The sequence below is a fragment of the Globicephala melas genome, chromosome 7, assembly GCF_963455315.2.
Source record: "Globicephala melas chromosome 7, mGloMel1.2, whole genome shotgun sequence".
In the NCBI taxonomy this organism is placed as follows: domain Eukaryota; kingdom Metazoa; phylum Chordata; class Mammalia; order Artiodactyla; family Delphinidae; genus Globicephala; species Globicephala melas.
In genome coordinates, this window is record NC_083320.1 from 58,605,273 (window position 1) to 58,623,853 (window position 18,581).

The 18,581-nt window shown below is 41.2% G+C and overlaps 1 protein-coding gene across 2 annotated transcripts in view; it reads left to right on the plus strand.

The window, feature by feature from the left end:
* The first annotated feature begins 1,519 nt into the window (after positions 1–1,519).
* The window catches only part of SP3 (Sp3 transcription factor), a 65,246-nt gene continuing 48,184 nt past the window's right edge, over positions 1,520–18,581 (plus strand). The window contains exons 1-4 of one of the 2 annotated variants that reach the window (XR_009564602.2): positions 1,520–2,358; positions 2,972–3,099; positions 3,617–3,739; positions 12,459–13,818. Coding sequence is in view for 1 of the 2 variants with exons in the window: in XM_030851751.3 (XP_030707611.1) it covers positions 2,352–2,358; positions 2,972–3,099; positions 3,617–3,739; positions 12,459–13,818 (1,618 nt within the window). In the remaining variant the exon portion in view is untranslated. The remainder of the gene's footprint in view (positions 2,359–2,971; positions 3,100–3,616; positions 3,740–12,458; positions 13,819–18,581) is intronic. The other variant, XM_030851751.3, reaches the window with a different exon arrangement.

Consider the following 18,581-nt stretch of genomic DNA (forward strand, 5'->3'; position numbering starts at 1 on the left):
TAGTGATACTTTTGGTATATGTGTCTCTTAAAAGCATTTCATTAAAAGCAGAATAGTTAGCTCTGGTAGGTTATTATTTCTCCAGTTAGATTAGATGAACTGTTTTTCCATCTTGTCAGAATGGTATATGGACCAAAAATGTTTGAAAATGATTTTTTATTTCCATTTGTCAATTGGTATCAGTGAGGAAATGAACTGAATTTCTGTGGCCAAGTACTTTGCTTTCTATGGGTGGCTAGACTAAGACTTTGTGAAAGGGGCATGGAGGTAGTATGCTTAGACTCATAAAACACATCCCCACTCCTAGAAAAACACCTGCAAATGTCTGAAGTATCTCTTCTAGGGAAAGAGCTATTCTCTATCCACTACATCCATGTCAGTAGAAAGAGTGACAATACTGTGACTTCCCTCCCTCTCTCCCACTCCACTTGTTTTCACTTGTCCTCCCCTGAAGCCTCCCATCCCTCTTTTTCTTCTTCAAAAATCAGCTTATTCTATAACACTTTAATTTTCCTTTAGAATTTAAGTGTAAAATGGTACAGGGAGAGTTTATACAATTTACTTTAAAAAGTGATTCTTCTACTTATGAGACAAAAGTTCTCACTGTTAGAAGACATCAACTTCATTCTTAGATGTAGAATTTCAAGTCTTGTTTTTGCATGTTTGTGGTTTTTAGGTCATTTCCCTGGAAATTCCGTCTTTTGTACAATTAAGTGCCCATTAACCATGCAATGTTTCTGATCCTATGAGAAGATGAAAATATAAAAACTGAGATGCAAGCTCTGTCTCTCATAAAAGAATTCTTAAATTCTTTTCAGTTAGCGCACACAAAATCTAGTTCAAGTGCTTGGGCTTTACAACTCCAGCCCCCAGCACAACTTTATTTACGAAACAAATATAATAATCACAGTTGGAACACTAATTCTTGGAGTCAGATTTCTAACAAAAAGCGTATGGTGGACAGCATTTCTACCTCTTGAGCTTAACCTCTCTCTTGGCAATTAGATCTAAAGGTAATAGGCAGAGATGTCTCTTAGTTGGCAACATACAGACACACACACACAACTTGAGTATTTCTCCCACCCAGGATGACATCAAGATGTCAAGCATGCCAAAGAGCAAAGGAGTGTTAACCTAATCCAGTAAGCGAAACGGGATTTTTAATTAAAGTGTAACTAAAATGTTCCAAGAAAAAAAACTTCGCTGAGATTCACTATTTTAAAAATGCTGGCAATTATTGATGGGCTTTTTCAGATATTTCACTCGTTACCAAGACGATTAAGAAGCAGGGAATAATTTATGTTTGTGCAACAAAATGATTATGTGGCCGAAAAAAACATTTTTTTTAAAGGATTGTGTCCCTTTGAATATACGCACTACGTATTAAATGAAATATATTTGTCTGCTTTGGTGCCACTGGCCAGAATGAAAGCTCTCCTATCTGTGAGGTGAATTGAGATTTCTTTTCTGCTTAAAATGCCTGCTTCCAGGGTACGTAAAAGTGGGAGACTGGTTGGGAAACCAAGGGCTAAGGGGGATGGGAACGAGATGGCTCAGACTGAATCTAAGAGCTGAACGTGTACGAGAGAAAATCCTCCTCCAGCCTCGGAGGGGGTGTCTCCCCCAATACCAGCTCCCTCCTCCCGGGCTCGCGGGGCGGGCCCGGTTTGCTCAGTAGCAGCAGCGGTCGCAGCAGCAGCCCCGGGGCTGAGCGGCGGCGGCCTCCTGGCAGCGCAGGGAAGCAGAGGCTCCGAGAGCGCCCTGGGGAGATCCGGCTGCCGCCGGGATGGAGGAAGCGTCGAGTGGAGCCGGATCCTCCGGGGACGAATTTCCTCCCCAGCTCAGCCCCCCTACAGCTTGCTGGGGCCTGCTCCGAGCGCCTGCAAGGTGGAAGAGGCCTTCGCCTCGGCCTGGCAGCGGCAGCCGGCGAACTAGGCGGCCACAGCGGGGTAACAGGCGAGCCGTGGCCGCTCTCGGGAACCTTCGCCGCCACGACCGCTCATTGTCTCTCCCCTTCCACCCGGGGGGCAAACAGGAAGCGCGCCGCCTGGCCGAGTGACGGACGGGCATCCGGGCCAATGAGCACTGCCTACGAAGAGCGTGGTGGCGAATGAGCGCGGAGAAGAGGGGCGGAACTTCCGGGCGGGCTGTCACCCTCTTCCCCCCTTTTGGGCTGGAGGCTCCACCTTTTGTGTTTCCCGCACAGTCAATCAAAATAGGAAAAAAAAATCCCCGGACCGCTCCGGCCGTGTCCGCCGCCGCTTCCCGCATCCTCTCCCGCCGCCGCCGCCTTCGCTCCTCACCATGTGTAAGGCGGCGGGGAGCCCCGCCTGAGGTGCCCTAAACACACTATGACCGGTACGTAAAGCCGAGAGAGAGCAACCCTTGCTGCCGCCGCCGCCGCCGCTACCGCCGACCACAGCCAGCCGGGGGCCACCGCCGCCGGCTCCCGGCCCCCTGTGTGCGACCGAGTGTCTGTGAGAGGCAGAAAGCCGCAATCCCCTCCGCCTCCCTCCCCTCCCCGCCAGCTACCGTCCACCCCTCAAGCCCCAGCAACGCAGTGTCCCCGCCGGGCCCGGGGCTGGCGGCCCGGGCCGCCGGGAGCGTATCCCCCCGTGTGCGGGCGCGGGCGGCGGGCGAGCGTGTGAGTGACTGACGGTGCGAGAGGAGCGAGCGCGAGTGAGAGCGAGCGGCGCGAAGGGAAAGGGGAGGAGAGGAGAGGGGGCAGGGGCAGCGCGGGGAGGAGGAGGAGGAGGGAAAGAGGAGGAGGAGGGTTACAGGCAGCGGCGGGCGGGGGCAGCAGCAGGAGGGGAGGAGGGAGCAGCCGCCGCCGCCGCCGGGGGGCGGGTGGGGGAGGGGAAGGGGACTCGGTCCGGGCTTTCGGAGTAATTTCGCCTCGGCCCGCGGGCCCCCTCCCTCTCCTCCACCCGCCTTCCTCCCCACCCCCACCCCCCCCGCGCTGTGCCTGCAGCTCCCGAAAAGCCCGTGAAACAAGAGGAAATGGCTGCCTTGGACGTGGACAGCGGCGGCGGCGGCCACGGCGAGTATCTGCAGCAGCAGCAGCACGGAAACGGCGCGGTGGCGGCGGCGGCGGCCCAGGTGAGGAGCGGCTTAGCCCCGGCCCGGCTCCCCCCTCGCGCCGCTTTCTCCTCCCCTCGCCTCTCCCCTCCCTCCGCGCTTCTCTCCTCCCCTCCCCCCGCCCCGGGAGCTGCCCGCCCGAGGCGCCAACGCTCCGACCCCGCCCGCGCTCCCCCGCCCGCCGTCTTTTTGTGTGTGTGTGAGTGTGTGTGAGTGTGTGTGTGTGTGTGTGCGCGCGCGCGTGCGTGTGTGTGAGAGAGAGAGAGTGTGAGTGTGTGTGAGCTTGCGCCCTCCCGGGGCTGGGTTCCGGGCGGAAGGTGGAGGCCCGGCGCGCGGCCCGCCGCCCGCCTTCCCGCGGACGGTGGAGCCCGTGTGCGTGCGAGCCGGAGGCGAGGAGGAGGAGGAGGAGAGCGCGGGCTGGCGCTCGCCCGGGTGCAGCCTGCGAGGCCCGAGTCGCACTTCCTGTGCGAGCGCGGCCCGGCCCTAACCGCCACCCCCTCCCCCTGTCTCCCTCTCTGAACCCGCCCATCGGGGGTAGGACACTCAGCCGTCACCGCTCGCTCTGCTGGCCGCTACCTGCAGCAAGATAGGGCCACCATCGCCGGGCGACGACGAGGAGGAGGCGGCCGCCGCAGCCGGGGCCCCCGCCGCCGCCGGAGCGGTAAGTCTCGCGCGCGGCCCGCCCCCGCCGAGGCCCTGCGCCCGCCATCCCGGGCCCGCGGCGCGCCCGCCATCCCGCCCGAAAGGCCTCCCCGGCGCCCGCGCCTTCCCGGAGAGGGACGGTCGCGCGGCCGGGGCGCCCTTTCCTGCTCTTTCGCATGCTTGTTCGGATTAGAAGCCAGACCAGGCTTTCTCTACATTGTCACTGCGGCACCTCCATCCAAATTCACTACAAAATGAAGTCTGAGAGGGTGGGGGTAGAGGACTCCAAAATGGATGTTAGAGCAATTCGTATCAGTGCTGAAAACTCCTTCGCCGAGCGCTACGGAAATTTCAGGCACAGCCTATCGGCCATAGATAGTATCAGCTACGGAGGCAGTGTCTTCAGTTTCTAGTATTTTTTGAACTCGGGGCTTTTCCTGCTGGAAGTTACTAGATCTTACCGATTTAAGTGTTAAATCGTTTTTTTACAAAGAGGAACAAAGGTTTACTCTTTGAATTACTCTTGTATACAAGAATGAACACTTGAATACTTTTTGAGTGCTTTTTTGATGGCCATTCTAAATTGTCGAATTTTAGTTTTTGCAGACTACTTAAATTTACAGTAATTTTTCATAAATGGAGTTTAAGTGACCGTTGAAATCGGCGAAGTTACGTAGTACTTTGGCTCTTGAAATTGAATAGGTATACCAGTGTTAGAAACAAAAGTACGTGTATGGAATTATATCAATATTTACATTAATGCTAATGCATACCATACTTAGTTGAATTTGGTTGGCAAAGCTATATTTTCATTTTATTGTGATTGCCAGTCTGATAAGATGTGGTGGGATTCTCTTTATAGGATTTTTAGTTTGTCAGGGGCAGGGGGAGGAGCTGGCCAGTGTTACAGGAGGGCTTCATATCAATTAGCTATAAACTGTTTCTAAGATTTTTGTGAATTTTATATTCGTTTGTATCTTTGTTGTTGCGTTAGTTTAACATGTAGATGTGTTCACTTATTAAAATAATTGGAACTTCTCCCATCATTTTTGCGTGTTTTTTTTTTTTTAATGTGGATTATGGGAATCGGTTTGTTTGTGATATTTTGAATTGTCACTGTGGACAAAAAAGTTTGATATTTGGTATAGTCTGCAGGAAATTCTTAGTATTCCAAGGCATTAAAAGTGAAGCTAATGTTAAGCTATATTAAATATTGTATTTTTAATTTTAGTGTTTGAAATTATACTGTAGAGGGATGTGAGTAGATTTAATGACTTTAGGTTTTGTCCTCTTGTAAGCAGATTAAAATGTAAAGGCTTAAAATCATGTATGTGAGAGGCATTGTTACTTTTTAAACAAATTTATGGACTGGTAAACCTCTTTTATGAACTATATCCCGTTAGGCCCACAATGCCACACACACACACAAAAAGTTTATCTTAAAAACCATTGCATGAGTAAAATTGCAAAGCAGATTGCTTCTACTTATCTTTTTTAATCTTTCAAATAGAACAAAAAACTTTTTGTAACTGCAACTTACCAAGTTTTTAGATATCAGTTCAGTGATTGGGGAAGGAGAGAAGTGAAGGAGGAAGTTACAGGTAAAAAATATGTGTATGTACATGAGTCTCACCCAAGGAATAGAATACTGTCTCCAACCTTACCCTGCTGTGGCCATATATTTGTAGGGAAGTTGTTTCCATGCCTCTTCAGCTCCTCTGAACTGCCAAATCTCTACTGACATCACATTTCCCGCCAGATGAACATGAACCAGAATCAGTCTGAGCATTTTTTCTTTGTATGTTTGGTACCTGTGCATAACATTTTTCACTGAGTAAAAATTAGTAAGACTGCTTGAGTATGTTTGCCTTGGCGAATGGGAAAATTATTTTTCCAGTTCAAAGATGAATTTTAGACATGGACATCTCAGAAAATGAAAGAATTTAAGTGATTTCATAGTAGTTTTCCCCACTTAAAAATGTGCTTGGATAATGTTACTTTATTCAAATTGCTGGGAATTATGAGAGGTTTAGGGAGAGATTTTTTGGAGCTGTGCTTTTTAAAAATTTTATTTTGGGTTTATTTCATATTTACACAAAAGTTTCAAAGATAGAACTGAGAGGTACCTTTTACCTTTCACCCAGCTTCCTCTAATGTTAATATAACCATGGTACATTTGTCAAAACTAGGAGATTAACAATGATACAGTGTTATTAGCTAAAGTATAGATTTTGTTCTGATATCACCATTTTTTCACTAATGCCCATTTTCTGTTTCAGAATCCAGTTCAGGATACTACATTGCATATAGTATTGTTGTGTTTAAAACCAAGGGGAAATATACACATAAAATGCAACTTTATAGTAGTTTAGTTTAGCATTTTAAAAAATTTTTTATTTATTTATTATTTTTGGCTGCGTTGGGTCTTTGTTGCTGCGCGCAGCCTTTCTCTAGTTGCGGCGAGCAGGGGCCACTCTTCGTTGTGGTACGAGGCCTTCTCATTGCGGTGGCTTCTCTTGTTGTGGAGCATGGGCTCTAGGCGCGTGGGCTTCAGTAGTTGTGGCGCGTGGGCTCAGTAGTTGTGGCTCGCGGGCTCCAGAGTGCAGGCTCAGTAGTTGTGGCGCACAGGCTTAGGAGCTCCGCGGTATGTGGGATCTTCCCAGACCAGGGCTCGAACCTGTGTTCCCTGCATTGGCAGGCGGATTCCCAACCACTGCACCACCAGGGAAGCCCTAGTTTGGTATTTTAAGATTAAAAGGGCATTGAAAAGCCAATAGCTGTACTGCAGATTTGCTTTACATATTTTCAATTTAGAATTTGTTAGAGTATGTTATGTGTTCATCCTGGATCCTGGCCAAGAGTGTTTGGTTACCCTCAGTACAGAGCTGAATAGGTCTAATCACAAAGCAGTCTCACCTGTAATGTCCCACAGTGTGGACTCTCAAAATTGGTTTGATGGCAAGGCTTTTATACTTATTATTAAGAGTTGTGTAGTTTTAGTAATAGATCAAGGTATAGAAAAAGTAGACCTTGGGCCTCCCTGGTGGCGCAGTGGTTAAGAATCCACCTGCCAATGCAGGGGACACGGGTTCGAGCCCTGGTCCGGGAAGATCCCACATGCTGCGGAGCAACTAAACCCGTGAGCCACAAGTACTGAGCCTGCGCTCTGGAGCCCGCAAGCCACAGCTGCTGAGCCCGCGTGCCACAACTACTGAAGCCCGCATGCCTAGAGCCCGTGAGCCACAACCAGAGAGGCCACTGCGATGAGAGGCCTGCGCACCGCAACAAAGAGTGGCCCCTGCTCGCCGCAACTAGAGAAAGCCTGCGCGCAGCAACGAAGACCCAACGCAGCCAAAAATAAAATAAATAAATTTATAGAAAAAAGAAAAGAAAAAGTAGACCTTTATGAGATATTAACTTGTCCAATCTACATTTGTGTGAACCTGTGAATTACTAATTTGTTTGTTTTGTTTGTAATTCAGTGTAATAAATTGAACAAGTAAATATTATGAAAGGCATTGCCTGAATTTCAGTTTAACTTGTAAATTTAGTGTTCATTTACTACGTAAATGTTGGTGAACTACAAAGTGAATAATAGCTTATTTCAAAAAAAGGTTATTTTGGCTGTTATTTCAAATAAGACTTACACTGTCATTGTAAGGAATTCATTAGGTAATTGTTTTTGTATCTGCAGTCTGTGTTCTTTACCGTTCCTTTGAAGATTTTAAGAAACTTTAGTACTTGCCTAAGAGTGGTTCTTAAGTTTGTTTTCACCTTAGCTTCACACTTGTTTCCAGTTATATTCTTTCCTTGCCCATTTCTGGCTTTCATAAAGCCATTAACTGAGAGGTTAATAATCCTTTCTAAATGTGATGTAACAATTTGGTATGAAGTTTATTTTTTTCCGTTACACAGCTGTTATGGAGAAGATATCCTTGTGTGTGTGTGTGTGTGTGTGTGTGTGTGTCCGTCCGTCCGTCCGTCCGTCCATTTTATGCCTGGTTGTAGTGGAGAATGCCCTTGTAATGAATTTGCTATAGCAGTGTCCCAGGGCTACTCTTGGATGTGGTCTTATTTACCATGTGATTATGTGTTTGTATACAGAGGGAAACTCGGATTACCTTCAGTTACAACCTTTTACAGTAATGCCAGTGTCCATGTTAATAGGTGTTTTGTTTGTCAATAAGAATATTAGAATTACTGAGAGAAACACTGGTGGATTTTTCTTTTAATGTCTAGGCTTAATGAAGAGGGTTATCTTGAATCCAAACCAAATACTAATTCTTGCTTGGGATATGTATTTTTATGTCTCCCTCCCTTTGTAGTGTTTCCAGTAGCCTAACATCACACATTTAAAAATAATTAATTAATTTATGGCTGTGTTGGGTGTTCGTTGCTGTGTGTGGGTTTTCTCCAGTTGCGGTGAGCAGGGGCTACTGTTCGTTGTGGTGCATGGGCTTCTCATTGCGGTGGCTTCTCTTGTTTTGGAGCAAGGGCTCTAGGCACGCGGGCTTCAGTAGCTGTGGCTCATGGGCTCTAGAGCACAGGCTCAGTAGTTGTGGCGCACGAGCTTAGTTGCTCCATGTCATGTGGGATCTTCCTGGACCAGGGCTTGAACCTGTGTCTCCTGCATTGGCAGGCAGATTCTTAACCATTGTGCCACCGGGGAAGCCCCATCACACGTTCTTACAACTGTTTTTTGGTCTCAGATTCTAATTTACCTATTTTTTTGGTATGCTGCTGACGAAATTTCTCTTACAAATGAATGGTTTTAGTAGGCTTTGTAGTTTTGAAATATTGGGGGGTTATTGTGGAATTGGTTTAAAATTGGTGTAGAGTTTTTCATTGAAGACTGTAATATCTCAAGGTCGGTTTTATTCATTTTTCCTATCATTTCCTTTGCAATAATTTTAAAATACTTTTATTCATTCAGTAAGTATTTATTGCTCATTATGCTAAGCGCAATTGGATGTTTTTCAAATCTGTCTTCATAATCTTAGTTATCATAAGGATGATATACGATTATATAGTGCTTTACAGTTTATGACGCTTAACACTTTCTTTAGGATCTTATGACCCTGCAAGGTAATATTTTTCCCATAAGGTCCTGCTCTAAATCACACATGATTCCACAGTTCTAGCTAGGCTAGAACCCAGTTATGAATTTTTTCCTTTCTAGTGCAATGTACTCCCTTCTTCTAAGCATTTATAGTCTTAGCTTATATTATGAAAGTCTAGTATTCTTGTTTCAGTGTTCATAAATAGTTTTTATATATGCTCTTAACCTTAGGTTTACTCAAAAAAGTTCAAGTATATCATTTTGTCCTAGGTTTGGAGATTTCCCTTCAATTAATGGCCTGCATTGTTGGGAAAAGTGGTACTGTAGTTTATTTTTATTTAGCTTCTGGAGAAGGGGGTTCTAGTATTTATTCAGACTTGTCATTTGAGTAGTTGTAAGTATTTTCAAGGAATTTCTTGAACTAGAAAGCTGTTCACTTATGGTTGAATCTGCTCTTATTAAGATTTTGTTAAAAAAAATACTCAGATGCCATAAATTTGACTTTTTATTTTAAGGATGAAAAAGAGACAAAATGCCAGTACGGTTGTCTCTCTATCTATATCTGTGGGTTCTGCATCCTTGGAGGTCTGCCTGTAGTATACATTTTATGTAAGGGAATTGAGCATGGGGGATTTTGGTATCTGCAGGGTCCTGGAACCAATATCCTGGGGATACCTATGAATGACTGCATTGTAAAATTAATTTGTATGTAAGATACTATATTTGGTATAAGTTGAAAAATTGTATATTTAATGCCGGTCAGAAAAAATTCAAGGTTGGTTCTCCATAGGTGAACAATAACCTTAAGAAGATAAGAATTGGATTTGAAGTACTATACTTTAGTGTAGATTTCAGTATAAAGGATAGATTTAAATATCTTTAGTTTATTTAAAATGCCAAGCGACTGGGCTTCCCTGGTGGCGCAGTGGTTAAGAGTCCGCCTGCCGATGCAGGGGACACAGGTTCGTGCCCTGGTCCGGGAAGATCCCACATGCTGTGGAGCGGCTGGGCCCGTGAGCCATGGCCGCTGGGCCTGCGCATCTGGAGCCTGTGCTCTGCAACAGGAGAGGCCACAACAGTGAGAGGCCCACATACCGCAAAAAAAAAAAAAAAAGCCAAGAGACTGAAGTGAAACATGAATTGTTACTCTAATATAGGGAAAGATTACTTAAGCTTGTAATTTTTATACCAGGTAGAATTTGAAGAATGTAGGCTACTTTTAAAGTCTGGTGCTTCATTTTAACAATTTAAGTTTGATAAGTTTAAATGTTTGTGTTTAAAAGATAGATCACTATTTTAGTTCAGGCCTGGACATTTGTACTGGGTCCTACGGTTTCTCTGCCTTTATTGTCTTCAGCCTTTCAGTCTCCTTCACTAGGTCTTAGTTTATCTTTATAAAGCACAGATCTGATTGCGCCACTCACTTGCCTCAAAACCTTTTATAGCTTTCATTCACTATCTGTAGGATAAAGTCCAAACTTGTTAGTAGGACCTGTGAAACCATTTACTACAGGCCCTGATAAAAATGTCTAGTCCTGTTCCCCGTTACTCTTTTCTATGAATATGAATGTTTTCTGGATCCTCTCGAACTCCAAACTATACATTATTTTTTTAGAGTCTCTTAAAAGTCTGTGACTTTATTTCTATACCTTGTTAATGCCTGTATTTCTGCTTCCTAACCACACACAGTGAAATCTTAAATTTTATCCACAATTACTTAAAAATCTCTTATGTGAAATCTTTTTTTTTTCATTTTTCTGTGTTCCCCCAAAGTGTTCTGATTATATGCCTAGTGTACACCACTATTCACATAGTAGTAGCTTGTATGTGTATGTCTGCTTGGATAGATTGTGAACCACTTGAAGATGACCTTATATATCTCATGGGCTTACTCATCCTTATTTCATCTTGGCAGATAGGCTCAAATGTCTTGAATGGAGTCATTACACTGTGGTTCATCTATTGAAATATATACTCTTCAACTGTGTGTGTACATGAAAATTAGGTAGTGAGTCTTCTTAAATTTTTAGGTTCATCTGGTTGTACAATATTTGTATTAAATTTTGTGGAATGGTTTATGTTGAGAGAACAGTATTTGTCTTAACCTTTTTTTTTTTTATGGTCACAAGACCCCCCTGTGAGAATATGAAGAAACTCTAGATACCATTGCCCCCACCCCCACCCCAGGCCCTCTATCAAAAAGTTGGTATGCTATTTTAGAGGATTTAAAGATCCCTTGAATCCCAGGCATGGATCCTAGGTTGAGAATTCTGGGCTAGATATGCTCATGTTCTCATTGTCTAGTGGTGTGTGGAGTTATGGGAAGTCATATACAGATCTAGAAGGAAATGGGTTAGGGATGGCATTATTTTGATGGTGATTAATTCATATAGGGTCTCATTCCCCACATCTTTACCCCTGGTCTTAGTGGGAGACAAGTATGGTATAGTATTTAAGAGCCTGGCTTCTGGAGTTAGACTGGCTTAGTTTTAAATCCTGTTTTGGCCATTTGATAGCTGTGTGATTTTGTCTGTCAATTTTGTCATCTGTGATATGGGGATAGTCATAATACCTCATAGGATAGTTGTAAGCAACAGGTGATATAATCTTATAAATCCCTATCATGGTTCTTGGCATATAAAAGTGGTTTTTGGCATATAAAAGAACGGTTCAAATGTTAGATGTTACTGTTATTATTCCTTAAAAAATTTACCCTTTGAATGTCAATGTCAAAAAAAAATTTGACATTGATTTGTTGGGTTTTATTGCTTTCTACTTTCCTCCATTGGTATTTTTCTAGTCTTGTCTAATCCATAAAATATGGAGATGATATCTGAGATTCTAGCAGGTCACAGAATACAAAATGTATATGTCTAGCATTCTTCTGCAGACTTAGGTAGAAATAGTAGGTAAAGCAAGTCTATATCCTCCAGCTTTTAGATTCTAGAAAAACCTTTCAGATGGGCTGACTTTGCAGTGGTGGTCACAGGGCAATAACCTTTCCTCATTAAAATTTTTTAAGGTCTCATATTTTTTTAGTAGTTCATGGGAAAAAGAATTTGATGGCTCACTAAAGGAATCGCCCTCACCCTGAGTTTACTCTGGAGTACCTTAATACATGCCATGAAAGAGTAGCTTTAATTGTTTGATTTAAGGTTGCTATCAATTACATTGATAGCAGTAATATACAAATCTTAACTTTTTCTAACTCAGGGAACTGATGACACTGCTCTGATATTTCTTTTTCGTATGCGTATGTAATGTACCTGATTTAGTGGTATGTTTTTAGTGAGTTTTATACATTTTGAACTCTTTTCAGTGAGGTATGTTTGGTTTGAGCTGTCCGTAATCTTTTCTCTAGCTACTTCTACTTTTACTTATTTATTTTTAACTGTAGATCATAGGTGAGGGATTAGAAAATCAGTTGGTAGTCATAAAACAAATAATATTCTAATTGAACTTTTTTCCTGCTCAGATAGCATGGCTTATCTTTGCAATAACTAACAAAATTGGAAATGATGATTATTGTAGTTTATATAGTACTTCTGTATTTGAGCTGTGTTGTGTTACTAAGAGAACTTTTATTTTCAGGTGGTAGGATTTATATCAGTTTTTTGAGGATTGGATTAAATGTACCACAAATACATATCACATAACATTTTTTGTTTTCTTTATCCAGACAGGTGATTTGGCTTCTGCACAGTTAGGAGGAGCACCAAACCGATGGGAGGTTTTGTCAGCCACACCTACAACTATAAAAGATGAAGCTGGTAATCTAGTACAGATTCCAAGTGCTGCTACTTCCAGTGGGCAGTATGTCCTTCCCCTTCAGAATTTGCAGAATCAGCAAATATTTTCAGTTGCACCAGGATCAGATTCATCAAATGGTACAGTGTCCAATGTTCAGTATCAAGTAATACCACAGATTCAGTCATCAGATGGTCAGCAGGTTCAGATTGGTTTCACAGGCTCTTCAGATAATGGGGGTATAAATCAAGAAAGTGGTCAAATTCAGATCATTCCTGGCTCTAATCAAACCTTGCTTGCCTCTGGAACACCTCCTGCTAATATCCAGAATCTCATACCACAGACTGGTCAAGTCCAGGTTCAGGGAGTTGCAATTGGTGGTTCATCCTTTCCTGGCCAAACCCAAGTAGTTGCTAATGTGCCTCTTGGTCTTCCAGGAAATATTACCTTTGTACCAATCAATAGTGTCGATCTAGATTCTTTGGGACTCTCGGGCAGTTCTCAGACAATGACCGCAGGCATTAATGCTGATGGACATTTGATAAACACAGGACAAGCTATGGATAGTTCAGACAATTCAGAAAGGACTGGTGAGCGGGTTTCTCCTGATATTAATGAAACTAATACTGAGACAGATTTATTTGTGCCAACATCCTCTTCATCACAGTTGCCTGTTACTATAGATAGTACAGGTATATTACAACAAAATACAAATAGCTTGACTACTACTAGTGGGCAAGTCCATTCTTCAGATCTTCAGGGAAATTATATCCAGTCGCCTGTTTCTGAAGAGACACAGGCTCAGAATATTCAGGTTTCTACAGCACAGCCTGTTGTACAACATCTGCAACTTCAAGAGTCTCAGCAGCCAACCAGTCAAGCCCAAATTGTGCAAGGTATTACACCACAGACAATCCATGGTGTGCAAGCCAGTGGTCAGAATATATCACAACAGGCTTTGCAAAATCTTCAGTTGCAGCTGAATCCTGGAACCTTTTTAATTCAGGCACAGACAGTGACCCCTTCTGGACAGATAACTTGGCAAACATTTCAAGTACAAGGGGTTCAGAACTTGCAGAATTTGCAAATACAGAATACTGCTGCCCAACAAATAACTTTGACGCCTGTTCAGACACTCACGCTTGGTCAAGTTGCAGCAGGTGGAGCCTTGACTTCAACTCCAGTTAGTCTAAGCACTGGTCAGTTGCCAAATCTACAGACAGTTACAGTAAACTCTATAGATTCTACTGGTATACAACTACACCCCGGAGAGAATGCTGACAGTCCTGCAGGTGAGTTTTCCAACTCATGTCATGCTATAGATAAGTTCAGTGAGGTGTTCATCAGTATCTGGCTGTCTTTAAAGGTGATGATACATTTCCCTGTGTCTTTGTGAAAAGTCAACACCAAAACGTGTTTCAGATTGTTCTTCATTGAAAGATTGTAGTTTTTGAAGTCAAAGATTCATTTCTCTGTTATGCCAATTACATTTGTTTTTCGTCACTTAGTTTTGTACATTTTTTCACATCTGATTGGTACTCTCAAGCATCACAGAATTTTTATTTGGCATGTAAGGTGTCTTGGCTGTTCTTGGTGTGATGTAAATTAAATGTTCTATGCATTTTATTTGGTTGGGCAGTCAGGTTGGTATAGTGAAAACATGGTACTGGGAGTAGGTACTGTTTATGCTGTCTCACCCATTAGCTAGCCTGTGTGGTTTTGGCTAAGTTACTTTTTCTCTTGCAAACTCAGTTTTCTCAGCATGTAAAATGCAGCTGTTGGCCTAGGTAACTATATCTAGGGTACCTTCTAGACCTAAAATTCTTCAGTTCTGTGATAGTTTATTCTTACAAGTGTGAAGTACTTAAACCTAGCTGTGTTAGATATGTTATTATTGGTAGCATGGGTAGAAATTTTGGAAGTCTACTCTTTGTTGTGTTAAGAATTAAGTAGTACATAATTATTCAATAATAAAAATATAAATCTCTTTTAAAAGATAGTATCCTCATTACCTTAGTGCTGTTATTTATTTAGATAGTGTTTTATTGAATCCTTTGTTGTACACTAAATTCTTACTTTTACTCTTTTACGTCATTATTTGGGTTTTTGTGGAGATTGTGCTGTTATAACCTTCCACTGAGTCAGTGATTCTAAACTCTTAAATTGGGACACTTGGATTTAATTTTTTGAAGTAATAGTATTTTTTCTTTTGAGGAATTTGTGATATATACTTAGAAAATAGGAATTGTCTGTGCTTAGAAAGCCTTTAATTGCATTTGAGCCTTCTGAAGCTATGGTTTAGAGCAGCATTCTCAAAGTGTGGTCTGTGGATCTCTGAGGATCCCTGAGACCCTGTCAGAGGTCCTTGATATCAAACTACTTTTCATAAAAATAGTACAGTTTATTTGCCTTTTTTCTTGTATAGACATTTTCACTGATGGTGGCTAAAACTGCTGTGTTTTAGCGCAAATCAAAGCTGTGATGCTAAACTGTACTAGTAGTTGTATTCTTTATGACCATCCACTTGCAGTTAAAGAAAAATGCTAGCTAGCTTCACTGAGCAATGACCTTGATGAACAAGTCAAAAGAGTTATTTTTACTAAACCTTGACCCTTGAATGCTGCATGTCCTTTTTAAAATAGTAGCTTTATTGAAATATAATTCACATACTATAAAACTCGCCCTTTAAAGTATATAGTTTAGTGGTTTTTAATATAGGCACAGACTGATGCACCCATCACCACTCTCTATTTTTAGAACATTTTCAGCACCTCCCCCAAACCCCGTACCCATTAGCAGTCACTCCACATTCCCTGCCCCGTCCCCTGAGCCCCCCAGCAACCACTAATCTACTTTCTGTCTCTTTAGATTTGCCTATTATATCTTATCAGTGGAATCATACAGTATGTGGCTCACTGTGTCTGACTTTTAATTTACCATAATATTTTTAGGGTTCATCTGTCTTGTAGCCTTTAAACGTACTTTGTTCTTTTTTGTGGTTGAATAATATTCCATTGTATGGATATACCACATTTTATTCCTTTATCCATTGATGAACAACATTTCCATTTTTTAGCTATTAAGAATAATGCTGCTGTGAACGTTCGTGTACAGTTTTTTGGTGTGGACATGTTTTTGTTTCTTTTGGGTATATACTTAGCAGTGGAATTGCTGGGTTGTATGTTTAACATTTTGAGGAACTGCCAAACTGTTTTTCCAAAGTGACTGTACCATTTTACATTCTCACCAGCAAAAGGGTTCCGGTTTTTCTATATCCCCACCAACATTTATCATTGTCCTCCTTTTTGATTTTAGATATACTAAGAATGGGTGTGAAGTGGTATCTCATTGTGTTTCTGATTTGTAGTTCCTGCTGCATGTCTTTGTAATATTCTTTATGACAAAATGGGAAGTATACTTTAATAAAGCACTTCTGCATACCAAAATAAGATGATTATCTTTGAAAATATATATATTGTTTTCAATTGAACAATTGTATGAGTTGCAAGCTGAACTAGGTGCTATTTTTTGGAAACACATTTTACTTGAAAGACTGACAAACTATGGTTATTGAGAGACTCATGTACTTAAGTGACAGATATTTTCTAAAAAGTATAATGAATTAAATGAGCCTGTCCTTAAAAGGAAAAAAACTTGACTGTTTGCTACCAATGATAAAATTTGGGCTTTCCAGTGAAAATTAGAATTTTGGAAAACTTGAATCTACTACTATGAACTTGGTAACTTGTTAATAATTACATACTTTTATGATGAAATGGACAGTGATATTAATATTAATAAATAGCATTTTGGGGGATACTGTATTATAATGAAATATGCCATCATTTGGAAGATCTTTATGACAACTGAGTGAACCAGTAGTTTTCAGATGATCAGCTCATGTTACAAAATCCTGCATGGGTAAAAGATCCATCTGTTCAGAGTTCAAGATAGGCCAACAACAAGCATGTGGAAAGTTTACCAATATAGTTTCAGATTCTACATTACAACTGACCTTTAAGAAATTTAGCACTTGTCAGATTTGGTATAGTATCCAAGAAGAATAACCACAATTGGCTGAAAGACTATCAGATTACTTCTTTTTCCAGCCACATATCTTTGTGAAACTAGATATTCTTCATATGCTTCAACCCAAACCACGTATTGCAACACACTGCAAAAGCAAATATGAAACTCCAGTTGTCTTCTTTTAACCTAGATATTAAAGAGATTTGCAAAAATGTGAAACATGACCTCTCTCCTCATTAAACTTTTATGTATGTTTTTGGAAAATAGTTGTTTTTCATAAAATCTTAATTTGTGTTAACATTTAATGGATTTATTGTTTTCAAATGAATCAAAACATTAAAAATTTCTCTTCTAATTCCTAATACAGTAAATATCAAAATAAATACCCTACATTAACAAAAGCTTTTTGGGGACCTCAGTAATATTTAAGAGTTTAGAAGGAGTCCTGAGACCAAAAAGTTTGAGAATACTGGTAGATGACAGACTTCTGAGGACATAGGAGATAGTTTTTAGAAACCAGTTTTTAAAGCTTCCACAAAGTTAAAGTTATGGAGATCTATACATGTTAGAAAAACACCTCTAGAGAATTTATTTGTAATTTTGTGGATTTATGTTGGTCATGAAATTAGATTGATATAAAGCACTAAGTGCTCAGTACAATAATTTATTTCCAAAATACTATCAAAATAGCAACAGTGTTTGAATTAAATACAAAATCGAATTTTTAGGATGATAATTTAGTTTATTGTATGTTGGCAAGGGAGGGTAAAATAAGCACTCCAGAAGGCCATTAAATTTGAATTTTTTCCCAAATTTTAAAGGAATGGGGAAAGAACTTGAGAAAATAAAAGTTAAAGAGAATCAGAATAAAAATGCTGCATAGTACATAACAGCATATTTAGAAATAAAAACCAGGAAGTTGTAATTTGGGGATAATTTGGTAATAGGAAAACTACCCCTTGGTGTACTGTCTTTTTAATTGGCAAGAAGGAAGAAATTATTTTAGGATGTGTTTTCTTACATGAAAAATCAGTAAAAAAAACCTTTATCGGTGTTAGAGCATAGTATGCACAGATGAACTGCTTAAAATTTTGACACCATTGGTTTGCATTTTGGTGAGTATGGAAACAATGTAACACATTTCCCAAATAAATGAGACCACACCGTTTTTTTTACTAGGACTCTGCAATTTCTTTGACCTTTTTTCTAAGCTCCTCTTTCACAAAAATGACCTCTATTCCAACCTGTTTTAAGAAGTGAATCTGATTCAGGGTCTCTCCTCATGAGGGGTATGTTTAGTGCCTCTTATCCCTTAGAAACCAAACCCCCATCTTCCTTGGAACATAGAGCTCATTGGGCCCCAAGCTGCAACCCCACTCACTCCCTTTATTTCTTTTCCTTGCCCACTGAGAAATGCGTGCTGTTTTTGAAATTTAATTTTTACTCTACCATTTGCTGTGTATTTGAAGCTAGGCGATCTTTCTGACATCTTTTCGAGTGAGAAAATTTCTCCCAAATTCAAGCCAAGACTTAGCCAGTTTCTCAAATTTTAGTTCTCTACCCGATTTTGGCTTATCCTCTAAGATTGGGTATATGTAAAGCTTGGTGTCATGCACATTTTAAAATATTGTCATAACTATACTGCTTGTACAGTTTTTTTTTATCCTGCTTAATTTTTAGTTACTTTTTTTGGTAGGGTGACCATACCTGTTAAGTATTTAGGTCAGGAATTATATTCTATTTAATTATCTATTAATATAGTTAAAAAGACCCCACATGAGAAAGAGCTAAGAGTCAAATTCACTGCCTAAAACCAGGGCCTGGCGTAGGATTCCTTTTTGTAGAGGTGAGCTTAAAAAAAAAAAAAAAAGTTTGTTGCTGTCTGTTACTCTAAGGTACAGCTTAAATGAGGCTGTACACTTACAGAAATGAGAAGAGGACATGGGGAAATAGGAGGACATCAACAATCTTGTGATCAGATTCTGAACCAGTCTGAACCATTGAGCGATTAACTTGGTGTCTAGAT